The following is a 21,596-nucleotide window of genomic DNA, read 5'->3' on the forward strand; positions in this document are numbered from 1 at the left end:
TTATTTCTCGACGGTATTAGCAATATTTCCTGCTTTTTTGTCACCCCCTTTGACCAATGCGCCACCAAGTGGTCACATGTGTACACGCATTTGCGCAAATACTGTACAACATCAGTCAGCATCTCTGTTCATTTACTGTACCATTAAAAAATGAGTGCAACACGTCAATGCAGCAGATATATAAGCTTTGTGAGTGCATTTATAATATCGTACACAGTGATATTGTTCCCAATCAATCTGGCTTAAAAACGTGTCAATAAATCGTTTTATAAATACACAAAACGATATGAATCGATAATTTACAATACAATCTTGGTTAATGTGTTGCAGCTAAATTAAATCAAACGTTTGTAATCTAGTCTGAATGGGAATTAGAAGACCATCGTTTTCGATGCTCTTCTTACACCTGCTTAGTCTGGAGTATCCTTCCGCGTAGAACTATATTGCTGTCAAAATATGAACGTTATTGCTTATAACATACCTCTGATTAACAAAAACACATTTTAAATACATATATAAAGAATTTTATATAAGTTTTACTATTTAAAAATTGATTTACATAGTTCAAAAAAACAAAAACCTGTGCGGCGTATTGATTTCCAATCTTCCACTGAATTTCATTCGGTGTAGCGGAAGTTCATTTAAAACTCCTTCCTGTCCCTCCTCTGGTAAGTTGGTGCTGTTTTATTGCGAATAATTTTGCAATGTATATACACAATAAGTGTAAAAGTTCCTAGTATTTGTGTGAGAAAAAATATTTAGATATTTGCACTAATTCAGGTAAAATGTAATATGTAATTGTGTTTTGCATGTCTTAGATTTGATGAAGGTTAGCAGCCGGCTAATCAGTTAGCGACAGCAGGCTCTTTCTTCTGTGAATGGCCTGGCGTGTTGCTGAACATCCTACATATTATATATATATATATGTATGTATGTATGTATATATATATATATATATATATATATATATATATATATATATATATATATATATATATATATATATATATAAATATATAAATAAATAAATATAACACCCACAAACAAATCATTTCTATTTTGGATATGTGAAAATCTCAGTGTCAGCTTTATGATGGAGGAATTGGTTTTAGGTTTTAATGATAGCACTTTGGCTCGAGCGCATCATATCAATTCAGCGAGCGTGACTGCAGTAGGCGTGCTGTTTCCCAAAACTACACATGAAGATAGAATGTACTGATTGCACTGTATCGTGGTAATGCCAGTCTGCCACAACACTTTTAGTAAGGGTTGTGCTCAGGTGTGTAGCGTTATTGACTGCCCATTTGTGTTTACTCTCCTAAAGATGACATGAACTTCTATTGAGATCAGCGCAGACACCAGTCTGCCCCAATTCAGAGGAATCCTGTCTCTCCCGGCCCCCACCATGTCTTTTGTGCCCACCCCAAGCCCCACTGTGGTGGATCAGACCACTCTAATGAAGAAATACCTGCAGTTTGTGGCGGCCCTCACTGACAACAACACACGTGAGTGTATTACCTTCTGCTTAAAAGAGATAGTTGCGAGAAGAATACTGTTTATATAATTGACTGTGTGCTTTTACACTTGGGATGGTATGAGAAAATGTATTAAATTGTGTCACTGTGAATGCAAGATGCAGTCACTCACATGTTTGTCCTTCATTTAAACATCAGCTGATGAGACCAAACTAAAAATGATGCAGGAAGTCAGTGAGAATTTTGAGGTAAGCCCTTATATTTTGATTATAAAAAATGTGTTATGCAAAATTATTCCTTATGTTCACATGCTAAATCTTTTCTTCCTCCCCAGAATGTCACATCGTCACTACAGTATTCTACTTTCTTGGAGCACATCATCCCTCGTTTCCTGACATTTCTACAAGATGGAGAAGTGCAGTTCCTTCAGGAGAAGCCAACACAGGTGTGTTTTCTGCTATAAATCATAACACAGTCTTAATTATGGCTTCATCTCTGAAATTCAAGCAAGCCTTTGAATTTTGTCGTAGCAATTAAGGAAACTGGTCCTAGAGATCATCCACAGAATCCCTACTAATGAACATCTGCGGTCTCACGCCAAGAATATCCTCTCTGTCATGTTCCGCTTCCTTGAGGTCAGTTTGCGTTACCTGGATGCAAAGCATCCCATATTTTATTCTGGATATCATGCATTGTACTTCATTAAGGGTGCTTTCACACTTCTTTCGATGCTTGGTCAATGTTTGTTTCCTTCTTGGGCTGCACAAATAATCGATTACAGTTACATATGCCACTATGAACTAATTGTCAGTTATAGCAGTCCATGCAGGTATACTGATGTTGCGTCAAACGTTTCCATTTAATTTTTCTGTTTAACTTATGTTTTTGGAGTGGTTGATCAACCAAAGAGAGACATGTCCATTGATCGGTTCTGTATATGATTTATTAAAAACTTGAATAACAGCTTTGGTTTTTAAGCTTCTGAGTGGGCCAGTGTAAAGTTGACCATTTAGGTAACTAGTCTTGATTTACTGATGTATAAAACAGCAATAAAGTCATTCAGGAACATCGTTCTCAGCTTTTTTTTGGATGTGTAGCAAATATAAAGAATACAGTATGCAGTTGATCCACCCCAAATAAATATTTTTATTAGAGCGGTCAGAATTATCACATTAATGCATGTGATTAATTAAAGTTTAGAGGGCAAATTTTTAATTGTTAATTTTTCGATGACTGTATTTACTGTTAGTACAGCATGAACACTTGTGGAACCTTTGTAATGTGTCCACCAGGAGTCATTACAGTGACACACACACAACAGCTCCAGAGCCCTTCTACCAAGGCGAGCCTACAATCTTAGCATAAAATATTATAATAAGGCAGTCCCATAGACATTTAGTTGTCCGTTATGCTCTCTCATATGATAGAGCCGTGAGGTTGTTATCTCAGTAAATAAAAAAGAACCTATTAATTACCACAGAAGCAGGTCAAATCTTAACTATCACCAAAACGCAGAATGAGACGTTTTTGTTTGCAAGCGCTTTTCATGGTGAATTCAAACCTGCACTCGACGCTGGCATTGCTGCCCTGGCGGGAATCATGAACACAGCTTCACTATTGATGTAACAAAGTGGATAGCCACAGTTTGCCGGCAGATTAATATTGTGGCAGGTGACAGTTTGAGGTATTTAATGCCCATTGCAATGAATATGCAACCAATGGGGAGACTAGTTATTTCAATTAATCAAACTCCCTCTTAGACTTTGGGAAATGTTTAATGTTACTTGAATTGATGATATTTTAGTGCGTTGTCTTTATATTGTGGAAGGCTTTGTTTGGAAAATGTTAATAACATATTATATTGCTACATATTGTTTTGTTTCCTTTCCTAAGATGAAAAGATATTAATTTGACAATATAAGAAGTATATAAATATAGTGTCAAATTTCAGCACTTTTAAAATCTGTGATTTTAATCACGATTAACTACAAAAACAATTATCTGAGTAATCACAATTAACAATGTAAATCGACTGACAGCACTAATTTTAATATAAATTCTATTAATTGAAATTAATCGCAATTACAAAATCTAGGGAAATAATCGACAATTATGATTTTTGTCATAATCGTGCTGTATTATTAACGTATTTCTCTCTTTGGATTTACCACAAAAACTTTTATGCACAGAATACCACTTATGTTTGCAACGGAAGCCTTGAATGTGCAATGATGTAATGAATGTTAGCGTTTGTCTGCCACAAGCCTGCAGATACATTGCAAAAGATGTGAAAAATGTGATCTGCTCTCTAGCATGTATGAGAAAAGTATGGTTCAGAATTATAATTGTGATTGAGTGCCTGTAAAGATGCAAATTATGCATCACCAATAGCAGTTCACTTCTGCGATTTGGTACGATTGCATTCATATCAGCCGGAAACCGTGCTAGAGTTCACAAGAACCGTACCCTAGACCACCTTTTCAAGCAGGCTCAGGTGTGGTTCGCAGGTGTGCACCCGAGTTCTGAAAACAGCGATCACATCACAAAAACTAATCGAACTTTGACAGATTTTCAGCTAAGACATTTTTGTGCTGGCTGACATGTCCAGCAATGATAAAGTCTGCCAGACAAATTGGAAAAAATCTGTCCATCTCATATTAGTGTTTATTTTGTGCTATAAACGTGATAGACTATGTTTAACAATGCAATATAGGCTAATAATGACACAATTAAGTAAAATTAATGATAAATATTTGATGATTTTAGCTGCTTTTCCGTAAAAATAAACGTCCGTCATGGAATTAGCATGTAATTTAAAAAAAACTTTAAACAATGTGGACAAAACAACCAGACTGCATCGTTTTTAAATAAATATTAAAATAACAAATCGTTAGGATATGGCTTTATATATTTATGACTATTTTCCTCCAATTTTTCATAAAATCAAAGCGTTTTGCCAAAGCGTTTCAAAGTGAAGTCAAATATGTCCTGTGTTTCTCTGCAACTTGAGATTCACATAAGCCTGATGTCCTGCTCTTTAGTAGACGGCAACACAAGGCTGTTTATGTGATTGTGAATGGAGAAGCTTCTCACTGCAGGAATGCACGAATAACGCAGTTCACTTGACATTGTGTTTATTAACATATGGGGAGTGCCTTCTTTCACGACCTGGTTGAAACCTCTCTACAATAATGGCAATATTCTAATATTATCTATGATGTTTAAGCCCCGCCTATTTTGTTGCAAAGCTGTGTGCTATGAAAACAGGGGCACAAACACCATTTCCTCAGAATTTCTTCCTTCAAGACATCGATCATCTTTTGTCTAGAAGCCCTTCATCTTTGTTGTCGATATTGTCAGCATCCTGATTCCCTGCAGTGCTTTGGCACGTGTTGTGTACATCCTTTCAAAGCAATTGCATCTTGTGTGATATAAATATAAATAATTATAATAAAAAAAACAACTGAAACAATGTCGCTTACGTGTTTGCTTCTTTTTAAAGCTGTTCTTTCGTAAGTGTTCATTGTGCGAGAGACACATCCCGCCGTCAGATCAGCATAAGAGCTGCGTTTACTTTCTGGGCCATACCAACGCAGAGTCAGCTCTCATGGTGACAGACTGTCCTCACTGTGAGGGCATGAGTCTCAAGATGCTTTGCTCAAGAATCAACCTCATTCTGTGAGATGATTCAGCCTCAGGCTCCCTCCCAACCACCTCTTCTGTGATACCCGAGGATTCACACAAGGAGGCACGGCAGGGCCGCAAGGTAATTAGTCTGAGTACTCGAGTAGACCAAAATGCTTATCCCTTCTGAGGAAATGTGAGGCATCTATTTCTCAAACTAGAGACTCTGATGTACTTATCCTGTTGTTTAGTTGTACATCTGGCCTTCCACATCTCTTTCTGTCCTTGTTAGAGCCAGTTTTACTTTGTCTTTGAAGACTGTAGTATTTGTATGAATTTTTATTTATTTTTTGGCAATTTCAAGCTTTGTATAGCCTTCATTCCTCAAAACAACGATTAACTGACGAGTTTCTACAGAGAGCTGTTTTTTTTTGTGTGCCTTCTTTTTTTTTTACCTAATATTGATCCTAAGACATGCCAGTCTATTGTGGCAACTCAAAAACAAAGACAATGTTAAGCTTCATTTAACAAACCTAATAGCTTTCAACTGTGTTTGATATAATGGCAAGTGATTTTCTAGTACCAAATTAGCAATTTAGCATGATTACTCAAGGATAAGGTGTTGGAGTTATGGCTGCTAGAAATGGGGCGTATCTACATTTGATTAAAAATTATGCTGTTCAAAAGTGCTGTTTTTACATCAGTAATGTCCTGACTATACTTTGTGATCAGTTGAATGCCACTTTGGTGAATTAAAGTACCAATTTTAAAGTATTCTGTTTACAACCATTTTAATCACATTTAAGCCTCTTAAAAAAGTTGAAAAAATATTTAAAAAAGTACAAATAATTTCCTTTGTCGTGAACTTGCGTATAAAATAATTCGAGCTGTCCTGTTTGAAAATTCATATCAACTACACATTTTAACACATTAAAAACTTGAATCCTTTCAAAATTAAACCGAATTACATGTATAACAATGAAACACTTGTATCATGAAAAAATGCTGTGTGTCATAGCTGTCTGAATGTGATCTGCCAGGTCCAATTTACCTTTGTGAGTGTCGAAAAACAAACTTGCACTGTGACGGAAAAACACCTGACAAGCATTTTCACGTAGTAAAGGGGTGCTGTAGACACGCACCATCAGCTCTTGATGAAAAATACTTTCTGTGCTCCCACACAATCCATTTTGATCGACTCTTCTCAGTAGCTTAAATACTAACAGGAAGTTAGATGATGAAATTCGGAAGAGTGGAGCGCTGAAAAGGTGCAGGGCTGAATATTGTGATACTATTGCTCAGCTGTTTCGAACTTCTTTTTACTCTGAACGAAGAACGAATAAGAACTTCTTTGGAAGTATATTGAGGCCTTAACGAAAACCCTGCTTTGACGTCATACGAACCCTGGTGCATACCAAAAGTGCTAGTGTGAAAGCACCCTAAATAAAATTAATAATGGGATTGCCTGTTTCTTGGGTCTGCCATGAGTGTTACATCTTTGTTTAATCTTTTAGATTGAAAGTGAGGAGAATGTGCTGATATGCTTACGCATTATCATTGAACTGCATAAACAGTTCCGTCCGCCGATCTCCCAAGAGGTGAGATGCAGCCCTCTGGCACTCTTATTATGTTGGCTAGAATCTGCTATTCTATTTTTCAGTAAAGGTTATTAAAATGCACTCAAAGAAATTCAATCCTACTGCCAAAACTTACAGATTCATCACTTCTTGGACTTTGTGAAGCAAATTTACAAAGAACTGCCTAAAGTTGTGGTAAGCTGTCTTTACATTGTTGATTTGATGCACACTGCTATTCATTTTCTATATTCTAAAGATTCTCTCTCTTTCTGTCAGACAAGGTATTTTGAGAATCCTCAGGTTATAGCAGAGAACACAGTGCCATCTCCAGAGATGGTGGGCATGATCACCTCAGTGATGGTGAAGACCGCACCAGAGCGTGAGGACAGCGAAACCCGGACGGTACTGCCGCTCACATTCATATCTAGCAGACACTTAAAATAAATCATCATCATTCTCACTTGACAAAAATGATCAGCAGAGACACAATGATGAGAGCGATGTACTTTAGTCCAGAGAATGGTACTGTTTGTAAGAGTGAGTGAGTGAGTGAGTGTGTGAGTGTGATCTAAAGTACCAGTAAGCCTGGGCGCTGAAAGTAAAACTGATAAGATCTGAGTGTCCAGCTGCTGATCTGTTTGGATTATAGATGGATCACTTTAATTTAATGATCATTATGCATCAATATTATAGTAATGGCATCAGGCCAGTCCTAATATGCATTTCACATTCATTAGAAATTCCAACGCAAATTATATTTACGTTGTATATACTCTAGATGGTGCTAAGTACATGCCTTTGGCTGAAGCAAACGCTCAAAAAAATATTTTAAAATTGTTTGATTTTCAATTTCATAACAAATTCATTTTTAACTAAATTAAATAAAAAAACTTAGATATTTTAGGTTTAATTTAATTTTATCATAATTTATAAAAATGTATTATGATATTGAATTGTGTAGACCTTAAAAACAGGCTTATTTAAAGATTCCACTCAGATGCTGTTAATACAGTTGGTTAAGGAGTTTTTTTTTATCTTACTCAATGCAGGAAGATAAGTTTTTATAGGTAGTAAAATTAAAAAAGAAATGCTTTAATTAAATGTGTATGTAGTTAGTTATATGATAACAAGTGGTTTGGTGTTTCACCGGTCTGTTTAATTTGTCTGTTCTGTGTCCTACAGCATACCATAATCCCCCGGGGATCGCTGTCACTCAAAGTGTTGGCAGAGCTACCCATCATCGTAGTGCTCATGTATCAGGTGAGGGCTCATAAAAATATTAATTCAATATCAACTTGATGCCAGCCATCTTCTATTTAAAAGGACAGGTCTCGTCAGTCATTGTAAACATCCAGTGTTCTTTAAAAACCTTATACTCTCTCTAAAGCATAAAAAAATTATTGTCCTGGTTGTTTTTCTTTTCTCTCTGTTATTTAAGGTTTTAAGGGTAAATGAAATACATTTTTAGAAATTTGCCATTTTATTATTTGCATTATTACAGGTGAAAATCATGTTTTTCAGTAAAAATGTATAAAACGTTCCAAGATATCATTAGATTATGACATGCTTGGACATAGTGGTAGATTTTTGTAGTCATTTGTCTATTGATGAAAATATGAAAATTCTGTTTAAAATTTTCACTTGCCAAAAAGAGTTTTTATCTTTGAATGCATGCAATAGTTGGTGTAATCTTTCTGCAACAGTACATTCCTATCAAGTAGAGCCCTGCTTAGTCATTTTCCCCACTGTTATTCGACACTAATTGCTTTTCCATATGATGTCTTTCCTAGCTGTACAAACTGAACATTCATAACGTGGTGTCAGAGTTCGTGCCTCTGATCATGAACACCATCATGCTGCAGGTGTCTCCACAAGCTCGGTCAGTGACCTCGTGCATTTAGTTGCATTGTGTGTGGTGTTACATCACTGCTAATGTACTGAAATGGATTTCATAGATGCAATTTAACACGGAGTGACATTTAAAGCTTTTCCTCATTTATATCCATGACAGGCAACACAAGCTGTTCAACAAGGAGCTTTATGCAGATTTCATCGCCGCTCAGATTAAGACCTTGTCTTTCCTTGCTTACATTATTCGCATCTACCAGGTATAGTGTTACCGTCTTCTGGAAAATTTAGTTCAGCCACCTTTTAATTAAATCTTGTTTACATTTTTCTTTTTTTCTGATTAACATTTTTTTATTGATTCATATAGATAACAAAGAAAAGAAAAACGTATATATACAGAATCAACATCCCTGTGGTCACACATGATTATAGACACACACACACACACACACACACACACAAAAAAAAAAAAATAAAAAATATATATATATATATTATAATCACACAGATTTAAAACTACATTTCTCTCTCCACTGCCCCTCCCCAAGAGCCCTCCTAAAACACCAAATAGCTGCCCCATTTCCCCAGTCTTCTACATGACGCTTTCTCGGAAGCCGGGAACCTTCCCATCTCCATGCACCATTCTTGAAATGAGGGTGCTCCAACCGACTTCGATCCCCTTAAAACAATTTGTCTGCCGATCATAACACTGGTTAGAACCCAATTTTTTTAATGTGTTTATCTTCTGTATTGATGACCACCCCATTTCTTAAAATACAGAGCCTAGGGCAAAACAAAATTTGAGTGCCCTATATGTCACATGTAAAACTCTGAACCTTCAACCAAAATTCTTGGATCTTAACACAATTAAAAAACATGGAATCTCCATCTTCTGATTGGCATTGGAGGGGCTCTATCAGGTGGAAGCGACCAATGAGCCAAATGTCTGCGACCGAATGCATAATAATAAAACAAAATCTTGTGTAGACCTATAGCCCACCTTTGTCATTTGGCCTATGTAACTTACTGAATTGCTTGAAAGAAGAGAGGGGGACATCTACAGGTAGAGATTGTAGCAGGTAGTTGAATTTTGGAATACAATTCATTTTAATAATATTAACCTTCCCAATCATACGGTACATACATGTAATAGAATTAGACCTTAAACCAATAGACCTTTTTCACACCCCGGGTTTTGGAATGCGGAAGTAAACGTTTGTAGGGAAAGCTTTGACAGCGGTGAATGGGAGATCACAGCAAATATTATTTTCACTTACCCTTTTGCTCCAAGACCAAAAGAAAAAATCCACTATTAAGTTTAAATTACTTTCCAGAATAGGTAAAAATAGAGCGCGGTGGATTAAGGCAGTAAAGTGTGAGAAGATGCCAAATTCACTATCTCAGCTGTAATCAAAACCCCCTTACAGCTGTGGTGATTCATTTTTTAAAACTAATTCTAGGGTAACATAACAATAAGCATAATGTTAATAGTTTACACTCAATATATAAAAACAAAAATTGCAAGATTTACGCTACTAAATAAAGCGGAAACGCGTCATAATAGTCTGTGAAAATGGTCTATTGTCAAAAAGGCCAATCCAAGCATAAGGGTTAAAGGAATAGTTTCTAATGTTGCTCCAAGTACCTAGTCCTCTCTAATGTTGCTCCAAACTGGGATGATTTTGTTTGGTCTGTGTAACGCAAAAGGAGAAATCGGAAGAATCTTCACACAGCTTTTTGCTATATTATAAAAGTGAATGGTTATTCCATCAAGAGGAGGACAAAAATCACAATAAAACCACAGTAAAAGTAGTCAAACTAATTCATCGTGATATGTGTGTGTCTCAGGACTTAGTTGGGAAGTACTCCCAGCAGATGGTGAAGGGGATGTTACAGCTGCTGTCTAACTGCCCCCCTGAGACTGCTCACCTGCGGAAAGAGCTGCTGATCGCTGCCAAGCACATCCTCACCACAGATCTACGCAGCCGTGAGTCATCCTCTGATGCCACCACTAAACAATCTGCATATCGCAGATTGTTGGCAGATACTGCCAACTAAGAGCTATTGTAGGAGCTCTCACATCTGGTGTTAATTACACTGCTAAGCTTCATGGGGTACCATTTTATAATGGCTGCATTCTCTTTGAGCTTCACCTCTCAATCAATAGCATTTGAGAGAGGAATCTGATACACTCTGCTTAATCATTAGTCCTGTGGAGAAGGTTAAATGAATCAATAGGAAACTCTCACTGTTGAGACCTGGCATTGATGTATCTCATGGTCCGTGGGCCTTTCTTCATGTTGGTGGGCTTCAAAGTCAGTGATGGCATCTGATATAAAGTCTGTTTGTGTTGCAGAATTCATTCCATGCATGGACAAGCTTTTCGACGAGTCGATACTCATTGGCTCTGGATACACTGCGAGAGAGACACTACGGTAAGAGCACAGATCAACCCCTATCTGCTCATGTTTTGAAGCTCAGACAGGTGTAACTAAACTGTGATGGATTTCTAGACCTATATAGCGTTGTCCAATTATAATATAGCTGCAATCCTTTAATTGGCACTGCACACATTTAGATGTTAGATGTTTTATTTTCACTCCATCTTGATGCACCTTGTATTGCTGGAGGGCACAATCTTTTTTCCTCACAAGTTTCTGTGGAAAAGCAATTGGGAAAGTAAAGTTGGGTTCCATTCAGTGCATCATACCAGAATTGATAGTTAATGGTGCGTGATTGAACTAAAAATGCCCCACTGGACAGAGGAGATCCAGGGTGCCCATCTTCATATGCCAGGCTGTCCTTGTGCTGCCCACTGTCTGATTCCCTCCCACAGATGTCATATGCCTGCCAAACCCTCCCCTCTTTCATTCACGGCTCAGCCATCAGCCTTCAGCAGGCAAATTTGGCAGGATTTGCGATCTGTCAAAGTAATTAGTGTTGTTTATTCTGAATCTTTGCCTTAATACCTCAACTAAAATCCCTCAAGTTTCGACACAAGCTATTATCATCATCCATGGAAAAGAGTTATTTGCTCTTTGAGGGATGTTTATGATCACTTTCAGACTTGATTTTTCAACACCACAACCTTCCAGTAGGGATGAATTCATTTGTCTTACAGATTCTTTTGTTCCTTCTGTCGATGGTGTTTTTAGGCCCCTGGCATACAGCACGCTAGCAGACTTGGTGCACCATGTCAGACAGAACCTGCCGTTGACCGACCTCTCCCTGGCTGTGCAACTGTTTGCTAAGAATATTGACGATGAGTCCCTGCCAAGCAGTATCCAGACCATGTCCTGTAAGCTGTTGTTAAACCTTGTGGACTGCATCCGCTCAAAGAGTGAACAGGAGAACGGCAATGGGAGAGACATCCTCATGAGGATGCTGGAGGTGAGACGAGCTACATATTACCTAATGTAAACATAATTACAAACATAATAATCACAGTGGTAACAAAAAGAATAGAAGATTGATCAATTGGAAGAATTTGCAAAGATCACTGTAAATACATTTTTGTAAAGTATTATAAATGTGTCTGATATAATTTAAAAAAATTCTTCCTTATTCCCAACAGGTTTTTGTGTTGAAATTCCACACCATTGCACGTTACCAACTGGTGTCTATCTTTAAGAAGTGTAAGCCCCAATCAGAGATGGGTGTTGTGGACCCAGGAGCATTAACGGCAGTACCAGCCACGCCCACTGTAGCTACACCTGCCTTACCTCCACCTGCGCCCCCAACATCTGTCACCCCTGCACCACCTCCAGCCACACCCTTTGACAGGCCTGGGGAGAAGGAGGACAAACAGACCTTCCAGGTGTCCGACTGTCGGAGTCTGGTGAAGACCCTTGTGTGTGGAGTGAAAACTATTACCTGGGGCATCACCTCTTGCAAAGCTCCTGGAGGTGAGACAGACAGACATGAGTGGTAATGTCTTGGTCTTTGATTGTGTCAAGTCCTAGATCAGTGACCACATTTACATGCACTTAAGGACACGGTTTATTCCTGGGTTTTTGCAGTAAGCGGCATTCTGAAACATCATGTAAACAAGTACCCCAATTTTCTTATGCCGTTTAATGGATGAAGAGAAAGCGGTTTAACACACCCAGGTTTCTCCTGAAAAACGTGGCTTATGTGGTCATGTAAATGCAAGCGGCGTTCTAACAGGTTTTCAAAGAGTATGCAAAAAAAATGCCCATTTATGTACTGTACATCAATGTAACATATTGACGAGTTTTATGCGTTGTGATGGAAAGTTAAGGTTACAAACACAGCAACAACTCTGTAATATCTAGAAATAAAACAAAGCAACGGGGAATAAAATAGCAAAGTCTTCCACGGATACCATGTTTGTTATTTACACAAGCATCATGGAGAAATTACACTGCTATGGAGAAAGCTGCTTACTGAACAAGCCGCATGTATACGGGAGTACAGAGTATTCCACTTATACAGCGCATGTAAACGGGAACGCTACTTCCTCACAATAAACCGCTTTCTGGTGTCCATGTAAATGTAGTCAGTAGTTCTGAACCTTTAGACTCTCAAGGCCCCCCGTTATCAAAAGCCCTAATTGGATGGCAATTATTTTACAGGTAATAACTGTGAGGTAATTCTAGCATTTACAGGGGGTATTCAGTGATTTTACTGCTGTCTGAATCCGAAATGTTGGTGTTTTTCCTCCCACCTCCTGCGAGAAAATTCCAATCCACATCTCTGAGTTTATAATCCAAAAACTGTTTTGTGCCGTACGTTTGCGCTGCACGTGGTTACAGCTCTGGTGGTAATGGACAGTTTTGAAAGTTGGAGGATTGTGTAACAGAAATTTTTTAAATTATCACAATAATACAATTATGTCGCCGCTCCACCATAGGGAAAGAATCAGAAGAGCCAGATCATGTAAACTTTTGAAATGGTCCATTATTATGGGAGCGATGTAATATATCGAATTTTAATGTAGAAACATTTACTAAATATATTTATACATAGGACTTGCATGGCTACTCGTTTATACGGTTCAAGCAGTCCCAGAAAAGTTGCCGGGATAATATCTAATCTTAGTTAACATGTTTAATTTCCACTTTTTAAACGCTGACAGATAATTCCAAATTATGTCCGTAATTTTGATAGATAAAACATAAGTAAACAATTTTTACCATAGCTCCTAAAATTTTATTTTAACTGTATTTACTGTCCTTGATATGTGCAGCATCTATATCTATCTAATATCTATTTATGATGCGGGTGACGATAGATGTGTACCCCCATTAACAGATTTATGAGTTGATAAACAGTCTTGTCCCTGTAGTTTCTGGATTTGTTTAATTGCTCTTCGCAAGTATTTTGGCTTGCTCCGTATGTGAAAATGTACACTATAAATGTGGCTCGCTTTTTTTAAATTTTAATTATTTCTTCTTTTTTTTTTTTAATAAAATTACAATTTTATTTTCACTTTAGAGTAATTCCAAACATATTTAAAGGCAAATACAGAGGACACAGTGTGTGGATTGATGATTTTTCCATATAACAAGTGCAAATGCAATCATGTGTTTTATCACAGAGGAGATATGAAAATGTACTTTTACAGACATCACCCTGAGAAACAATTGCTGTCCGAAAAGGTGTAAAGACAATATTCAAAGGCCCCATAATTATTTGATAATTAAAATATTTTTTTACATTTTGAGGACCCCTTGGAAGTTTGCTGAGGCCCCCTTGTGGGCCCCAGTCCCCTGGTTGAGAACCACTGTCTTAGATGTCATTATATATATATGACTATAATAGTCTCTGTTAAAAAATGTTTATATCTAGACTGAAAGTTTGATTTATGACCTATTAAAAGCATCACAAAGTCTTTGAGTGTCTAGTTGTGGTCAGTATTTCCATTGAATAAGCTAATGTTTGTTGTTTGTGTTGTATTGCAGAAGCTCAGTTCATTCCTAACAAGCAACTCCAGCCCAAAGAGACACAGATTTACATCAAGTTGGTCAAATATGCCATGCAGGCCTTAGATATCTACCAGGTACGACCATCCACTGAATAGTGCAAATTACCCTTAAGAACTCACTAGCTTAATTAGCAGGGGCATAGTTTCCTTGCAGTTAGAATGCAAAAGTATGTTTTAAGAGACATGGCAAAATAAAAGCTTACAGATTATCACAGAGCCAACCCCCTTTTGGCTAGGTACAGATTGCTGGCAATGGGCAGACGTACGTCCGTGTGGCTAACTGTCAGACAGTTCGGATGAAGGAGGAAAAGGAGGTTTTGGAGCACTTTGCTGGAGTCTTCACCATGATGAACCCTCTCACTTTTAAGGAGATCTTTCAGACTACTGTTCCGTACATGGTGGAACGGATATCCAAAAACTATGCCCTACAGGTACTGGTGCTGGGGGAGCCTTCAAGCCTTTTTTATTTTTAAAGAAAGTGCTGTTCTTCAAAAGCCTGTAGCTTTGAACTTTTATGCTTAATGGATTACAGTTTTCATGCAATGCCTTTTCAGGGCTTAACAGTAAGGAAGGCCTGCTGGGCTGGGGCCAATTTGAGAGAGATACAGGCCAGTTGATGTAACGGTTAATTGCCCTACCAGGCCGGTGCTGAATCGTATGCCATTGGTTTCAAGTAAAGCTAGTTTTTGGGAAAGAAAACCTGAATGGGCCAGCATAAAAAAAATCCTTGCCGTTGAGCCCTGTTTATGACAGTTATTTATTGCAGTTAATAAAAATGATTTAAAAATTGTAATGCATCATAAGACAAATTAATCCAAATATATATTGCATCTGAAAGGGCAGATTTGTCCCAAATTACTACATAATCATGTAGAGTGCATGCAAGTATATCTATGCAGTAATAATGTAACTATTGCATGTAAATGTCTTTAAATGTTTTGTGCTGATATGATGTGGCTGTTTAATCCTTCAACAGATTGTGGCAAATTCCTTCTTGGCCAACCTGACCACCTCAGCACTTTTTGCCACCATCCTGGTGGAGTATCTTCTGGAGCGACTGCCTGAGATGGGCTCCAATGTGGAGCTATCAAACCTCTATCTCAAACTCTTTAAACTGGTCTTTGGCTCTGTGTCTCTCTTTGCTGCAGAAAATGAGCAAATGCTCAAGGTGAGTTTTTTCCTATGAAGTGATATGTCAAATACAAATGCAAAATGTCTTTGAGTCGGATAAGTTGCTTATTTAGAGTCTTGATTAGGTAATTCACAATTTTCTGAGGGATTGGACAAAGGAATCACTCACACCCTCTGAGCTCTGATGACACTGTGCTGTCTATTGCCTCCACGCCAGTAGACTTGCTGCATTAATTTGAATGCGTACTGTCACCTCCTCTGATGAGAAATGACACTTGTGCCTCAGACTGACAGGAAAGACCAGAGTGAAGGTCATTGTGAAAAAGTGGAAGGGAAAAGGCTTCTACATCTCACTTCCTATGACCAATCGATCCTGATCCCCACTGATATTATCGTCTAATATTCAGCTTCACTGTTTTAAATAGGGTTTTTTAAGATGGTGGTTGCAGTTTACTCTTCACTGTAAATTTCTGTCAAAAACAGGAATTTTTCAGTGGCATCAGTTTGTTCGATTTGAGCTTGTTTTCTTGTTCCACGCTACTGATCAAATTGTATGGGATTTTCAGTTGGTGATACCAATATTTATAGAGCAGGGTCACTGATGGCTGAAATACTACTCATATGTACATAATACAATTTAATGGAAAATAAGATTGACAGAATCTGTGAGGAATATTTATTCACAAGTCTGTTTTTTTTCTAAAGTAGATTTTTGGAACATATTTTAGGAATTATGCCAAGCAGGCACAGATATTGCCCAAATGTGTCAATTTATCACTATTTCACACTTTTTATTATATTCACTTTCTTCTCATAGCCTCACCTTCATAAAATAGTAAATAGCTCTATGGAGCTTGCTCAATCAGCCAAGGAGCCCTACAACTACTTCCTGTTGCTGAGAGCCCTCTTCCGCTCTATAGGTGGTGGCAGCCATGACCTCTTATACCAGGAGTTCCTGCCTTTGCTGCCTAATTTGCTTCAAGGTGAGTGAGATGGGGGAACTTAAGAAGCAATTGAGATGTTTGTTAACAAGAAGACACTAAAGAACAACTTTAAAATATTGACTCTTTGTTTTCCTTTGGCATCTCTTAGGGTTAAACATGCTGCAGAGTGGCCTTCATAAGCAGCACATGAAGGATTTGTTTGTGGAACTGTGTCTCACTGTACCTGTGAGACTGAGCTCTCTTCTGCCCTACCTGCCTATGCTCATGGATCCACTGGTGTCTGCACTCAATGGTTCCCAGACACTGGTCAGCCAGGGGCTGCGCACACTAGAGCTTTGTGTGGATAACCTACAGCCTGACTTCCTCTACGACCACATTCAGCCGGTTCGAGCTGAACTAATGCAGGTAAAACCTCTGACCTTCTACATTTGTCCTCAAAGAGAGGGCCTGCGTGATGATTAAAATGTTTTGCTTAAACCCTTCTTGAAAAGGCATTGTGGCGCACGCTTCGTAATCCAGCGGAGACCATCTCCCATGTTGCTTACCGTGTGCTTGGAAAGTTTGGCGGAAGTAACCGGAAAATGCTGAAGGAGTCGCAGAAGCTTCAGTATGTTGTGACTGAGGTTCAAGGCCCCAGCATCAAGGCAGAGTTCACCGACTGCAAAGCCTCCATTCAGCTGCCCATGGAAAAGGTAATGCTTTTATCATCTTTATACTGGTGGGATCTCATTTTGATGTCATGTTTATTTTGCACTGGCTGACACCTTGCAGCTTGGATACATCATCATCAAGCAAAAAACTCTTAATGTGATTGATTTATTACACGTGCAAAAGGTTACTGAGATAAAGTATTTGGCTGGATATGCAGTCTTAACATGGTGGCCACAATGAGGTGACCCACTGAATGTAAAAAAGACTACATGATGGTACATGATTTTAAATGCTTTTCAAAAGTATGTTTTTATATATGTGTAAAAAGAATTTAATGATGAAAAAATTACTGAGTGCCCCTTTAAGGGAAAGTAGAACCTTGTGAAATTAATTTAGGCACATCTATTAAAATGTAAGAAATATTTTTATAGTAACTTTTTTCAAAACACAATCACCGTGGCATACAGAAATGCTACTTTTAGTTTCCGGCTTACTTGAGAGCCATTTCTATAAAAAGTAAAAAATCCAGGGGCCTCATTTATACAGTAAGTTCGTAAAATATTCGTACATTTCAAACATTTTGCTACGAACGATTTAGAAAATATCTGTACGCAGGAATTTTTTTCCGTTCATCCTGAAAGGCAGTTCATCTTAAAAATATGCACATGTGAACAAGTTATTCGTTCATACATTTATTCATTCATATGGAATGTTCTTGTGTGGTTGGCAAGGTTTAAAAAAAAAAAATTTGAGTGCAGCTACCACTGTCTATCCAAAAAATACAGCCTATTGAACTACTTATCATCAGTTATTCATTTTTTATTATCAATTATAAATCCATTCATTGACCACCTTTACTGTAAATCTACACTTCAATCAGCATCCGTATTCTTGCTAAAGTTTTTCCAAAAAGAGGTTTACATTCTGTTTTACATATAATGAGTAATGAAATATACATAGCAATCATGTTCTGTATAAACTATATGTTCATTCTTTTCACGCTGTTCTCTTCTGTTCGCTCTTACCATTGATTACGTTGCATTTTATATCCTCAACAACAGAAGACAAAAGGCTTCTTAACTGAAGAGGCCCCCCCCCACCCAATCAGTCTTTCCCTGGCGTGCAGACGGGATTATTTACTCCGGATAATTGCCCTTCCTGCTGCTCCTCGCTGCTTGAGAAAAGGCAACCTGTCATTTCTATAATTGTGTTCACTCTACAAAGATGGATGCCACCGCCGTACCACCGATACTGCTTAATTTAATTTGCATGTGTCCCGCAGTTGCCACAGGCGGCAGCTGCTGTTTGCAGCAGCCCAGAGCCTGGCACAGTGTTTGGATCAAGACAGACTACACAGTGTTAGCCTCGCTCTTCATAACTCATTCTGTAGCCCATAGGACTGCCCTCCACTCTAAAACCATGCACACTTGTGTTTCATTGTGTGTGGAAATCACTATCCCAAGCTTATGTTCACATAGAAGGTTTTTGACACCACCTGAACTAAACTGCATTCTGTTTTAATGTGATGCTGTTCTTCCCTTTACTCGGGGACTGTGGTTTGTGCTAATAGTGCTGATTATGGGTTTTCTTTGTTCTTAAACATTTTGCAACAACATATAGAGATGAATTAATGTAGTGATAAATATCGTAGTTGGTGTTATCATCAACAAAGCTGTTTTGGCATTATGAGAGTTGTCATAGAAACAGATCATTTCCCCAAATGATCATCCCTACTGCTAGTGCAGTGTAGTTCAAAAAAGTTCTCTTTAACTATGTGCAAAATTACATATTTTTTTAATCAAATTGTTAGAGATATCTGCATCTTGCCAACCAACTGTCCTGACTTAAAGAAACCTATTATAATTAGGCTGGCATAGGGTCATATCCAACAGACACAGCGTTGCCATTAGGGGTGTTCACAAATTACCGGTTCTTTTATTCTCAAAAACTGTTTGACCGAGTGCAGAAAGGTACAAGATGTGTTTTTTTTTTAGACCTCGTAAATATATTTTGCATACCCAGTATTTTTGTCACTGGCACAAATTTTGTCCACACAAATTTGGATACCTTTTATATTATGCATAGTAATAGATACATGCTATGCATAATAATCGGATCACAACAGCCGATTTGAAGTCCAACTGTATTTTTCTCAAATGTTATTTGATACACAACAGCCTAATTTTTTATTGACACCACTGAGGAACAGCAGATTTAACATGGGGGAAAACCTAAAGAGTTTAAATAAACTCCCAGTTATATTTGGGATAAAAACACACTGAAAGTCCAGGCCTCTGCGGTGAAGAAGGCCTTGAGCGTTTAAAAAATAGCATGGTTTGTGTAGAGCAGGGGTTCTCAACCTTTTGCAAGCTGGGCCCCCCCAAAGCTGGTTCATTGCAGTTGGGGCCCCAGTGCGCCCCGCCCCATGCTTTATTGTTGTTATTATATTATTATTATTATTATTATTATTATTATTATAATTGGCAGTAGCACCAGACTTCTAATGTGAGCTTGCAGGCATTATTATTATTATGAGTAGTAGTAGGCCTATCATCATTACTAGGCTATTGCTATATAATTATATGAGGTTACATGCTTTATTGTTGTTGTTATTATTATTATTATTATTATTATTATTATAATTGGCAGTAGCACCAGACTTCTAATGTGAGCTTGCAGGCATTATTATTATTATGAGTAGTAGTAGGCCTATCATCATTACTAGGCTATTGCTATATAATTATATGAGGTTACATGCTTTATTGTTGTTGTTGTTGTTGTTGTTGTTGTTGTTGTTATTATTATTATCATCATCAGTAGGCCTATTATCATTACTAGGCTATTGCTATAATGGGGAATTGGCACCAGACCTCTGATATTAATTTATGCTTTATTATTACTAGGCCTAATAGTAGGCATCATCTGCATTTTTTACAGAAGCTTGCTGGTAGGTGATGTTAATGTGAGACCTGAGCCTGCTTTGCCTTGCAAAGATCCTCAATTCTTGGCTCAATGTTTGATAAACATAGCCTCAAATCATCCTCGATTTGTGCACGATTGCGGTATTTCGTTTTGAGAGCAGTCATTTTTGAGAATCCTGCCTCACACAAATATGTCGACGCGAAAGGAAGGAGAATCTTCAAGGCGACGTCACAGAGTTCAGGGTATTCCTGCATCAATGCTGCCCAGAATGACGAAAGAGGGCAGGAGCTAAAGAGTTCCTTCAGTCTACTGTCACGCTTCAGCTCAATAAGCTGTTCCTGCATATCAATTGATAGCTCGTTTGCTGTGCACACAAACGGATCTCGAACCCACGCAAAAGAGCGATAATCCTCTTTAAAGTACGTCGCAAATTGTTTTCTCATTGCTGACAGGTGCTCAGACGCTGATTGAAATAGGGAGGAGAAATTGTGTGACGTGCCTGCATCAGTGATAAAGTCTGCAAGGCTGGGGAACATGTCGCAGTTCCCTCGACTGATGCAGCCATGCCAGAGGTCTAGTTTTTGTGTGAAGGCGTGCACTTTGTCTGCAAGGAGCAAAATATGAGTTTTGCGGCCTTGCAAAGACAGGTTGAAATCAAACAAATGAGCGCCGTTTTGTAAAGTTTATGAGCGCAGCACACACAAATAAACTAAATTGACATACTGCAGTTAAATTTCAAAATGTGGTGTTTTTATATTTATAACATTTGAATACAGTTCAGCAACATACATCACACGACCTGACGACCAAGAGAGCTGACAATTGACCATCACTTAATTTACCATCACTTCACAAATGTGACACTGATTTCATATGACAGTTCAACAAACAAGTTAATAATATTAAGTCACTTACATTTTAGACGAAATAATGACTGTTTTGGTCTATTTTAGCAGCGAAAATAGATCCAATGAATCCAAACAAAGATCACAGCATAGCCATAGCGCATCTCACAGCAATACTCAATCGTGTTTTGAATGATTCAGTGTTGTGAACGAATCGGTTGAGTCAAAGATTCAATGACCCATTCACAAACATCTGTCTCATTCTTGATGAATCGGCCGTTTGAACGATTCGTTTGAATGAACGACTCAATGACTCGCTTAATGAAACCGCTTATGCTTATCACCTGTTGAGAACCACTGGTGTAGAGGAACCTCTTGGGGATGGAACATGTGTACAAAGTTATGTGACACACATAATGATGTCTCGACATGGCAGAACAGCTCAGGACCTGGAGGAATTGTAAAAGAATGCTGTACTGCCAGTTATGGCTCTCTTCTCAGACTATGTGCCATTTATTTCACCTTTTCCAAGAACACAGGGTTATCAGGAGGGAGAACTTTGGTAACATTTCTTTCTGAAATGACCTGCGTAGCTGTCAGTGTTCATGCCGTCTTTGGCTATAATTCATTCA

The 21,596-nt window shown here is 38.0% G+C and overlaps 1 protein-coding gene across 1 annotated transcript in view; it reads left to right on the forward strand.

Moving 5' to 3' along the window:
• Nucleotides 1-1,340: 1,340 nt before the first annotated feature.
• LOC127627101 (transformation/transcription domain-associated protein) overlaps nt 1,341-21,596 on the forward strand; it is a 109,362-nt gene continuing 89,106 nt past the window's right edge. The window contains exons 1-20 of the mRNA XM_052103346.1: nt 1,341-1,505; nt 1,674-1,723; nt 1,810-1,920; nt 2,006-2,110; nt 6,614-6,697; nt 6,815-6,871; nt 6,953-7,078; nt 7,859-7,936; nt 8,467-8,555; nt 8,688-8,784; nt 10,373-10,511; nt 10,881-10,959; nt 11,680-11,914; nt 12,099-12,429; nt 14,449-14,546; nt 14,708-14,902; nt 15,448-15,639; nt 16,420-16,585; nt 16,695-16,951; nt 17,038-17,238. Of these exons, the coding sequence (XP_051959306.1) occupies nt 1,406-1,505; nt 1,674-1,723; nt 1,810-1,920; nt 2,006-2,110; nt 6,614-6,697; nt 6,815-6,871; nt 6,953-7,078; nt 7,859-7,936; nt 8,467-8,555; nt 8,688-8,784; nt 10,373-10,511; nt 10,881-10,959; nt 11,680-11,914; nt 12,099-12,429; nt 14,449-14,546; nt 14,708-14,902; nt 15,448-15,639; nt 16,420-16,585; nt 16,695-16,951; nt 17,038-17,238 (2,790 nt within the window). The 5' untranslated portion in view covers nt 1,341-1,405. The remainder of the gene's footprint in view (nt 1,506-1,673; nt 1,724-1,809; nt 1,921-2,005; nt 2,111-6,613; nt 6,698-6,814; nt 6,872-6,952; nt 7,079-7,858; nt 7,937-8,466; nt 8,556-8,687; nt 8,785-10,372; nt 10,512-10,880; nt 10,960-11,679; nt 11,915-12,098; nt 12,430-14,448; nt 14,547-14,707; nt 14,903-15,447; nt 15,640-16,419; nt 16,586-16,694; nt 16,952-17,037; nt 17,239-21,596) is intronic.

The sequence above is a fragment of the Xyrauchen texanus genome, chromosome 33 (assembly GCF_025860055.1).
Source record: "Xyrauchen texanus isolate HMW12.3.18 chromosome 33, RBS_HiC_50CHRs, whole genome shotgun sequence".
Taxonomy (NCBI): domain Eukaryota; kingdom Metazoa; phylum Chordata; class Actinopteri; order Cypriniformes; family Catostomidae; genus Xyrauchen; species Xyrauchen texanus.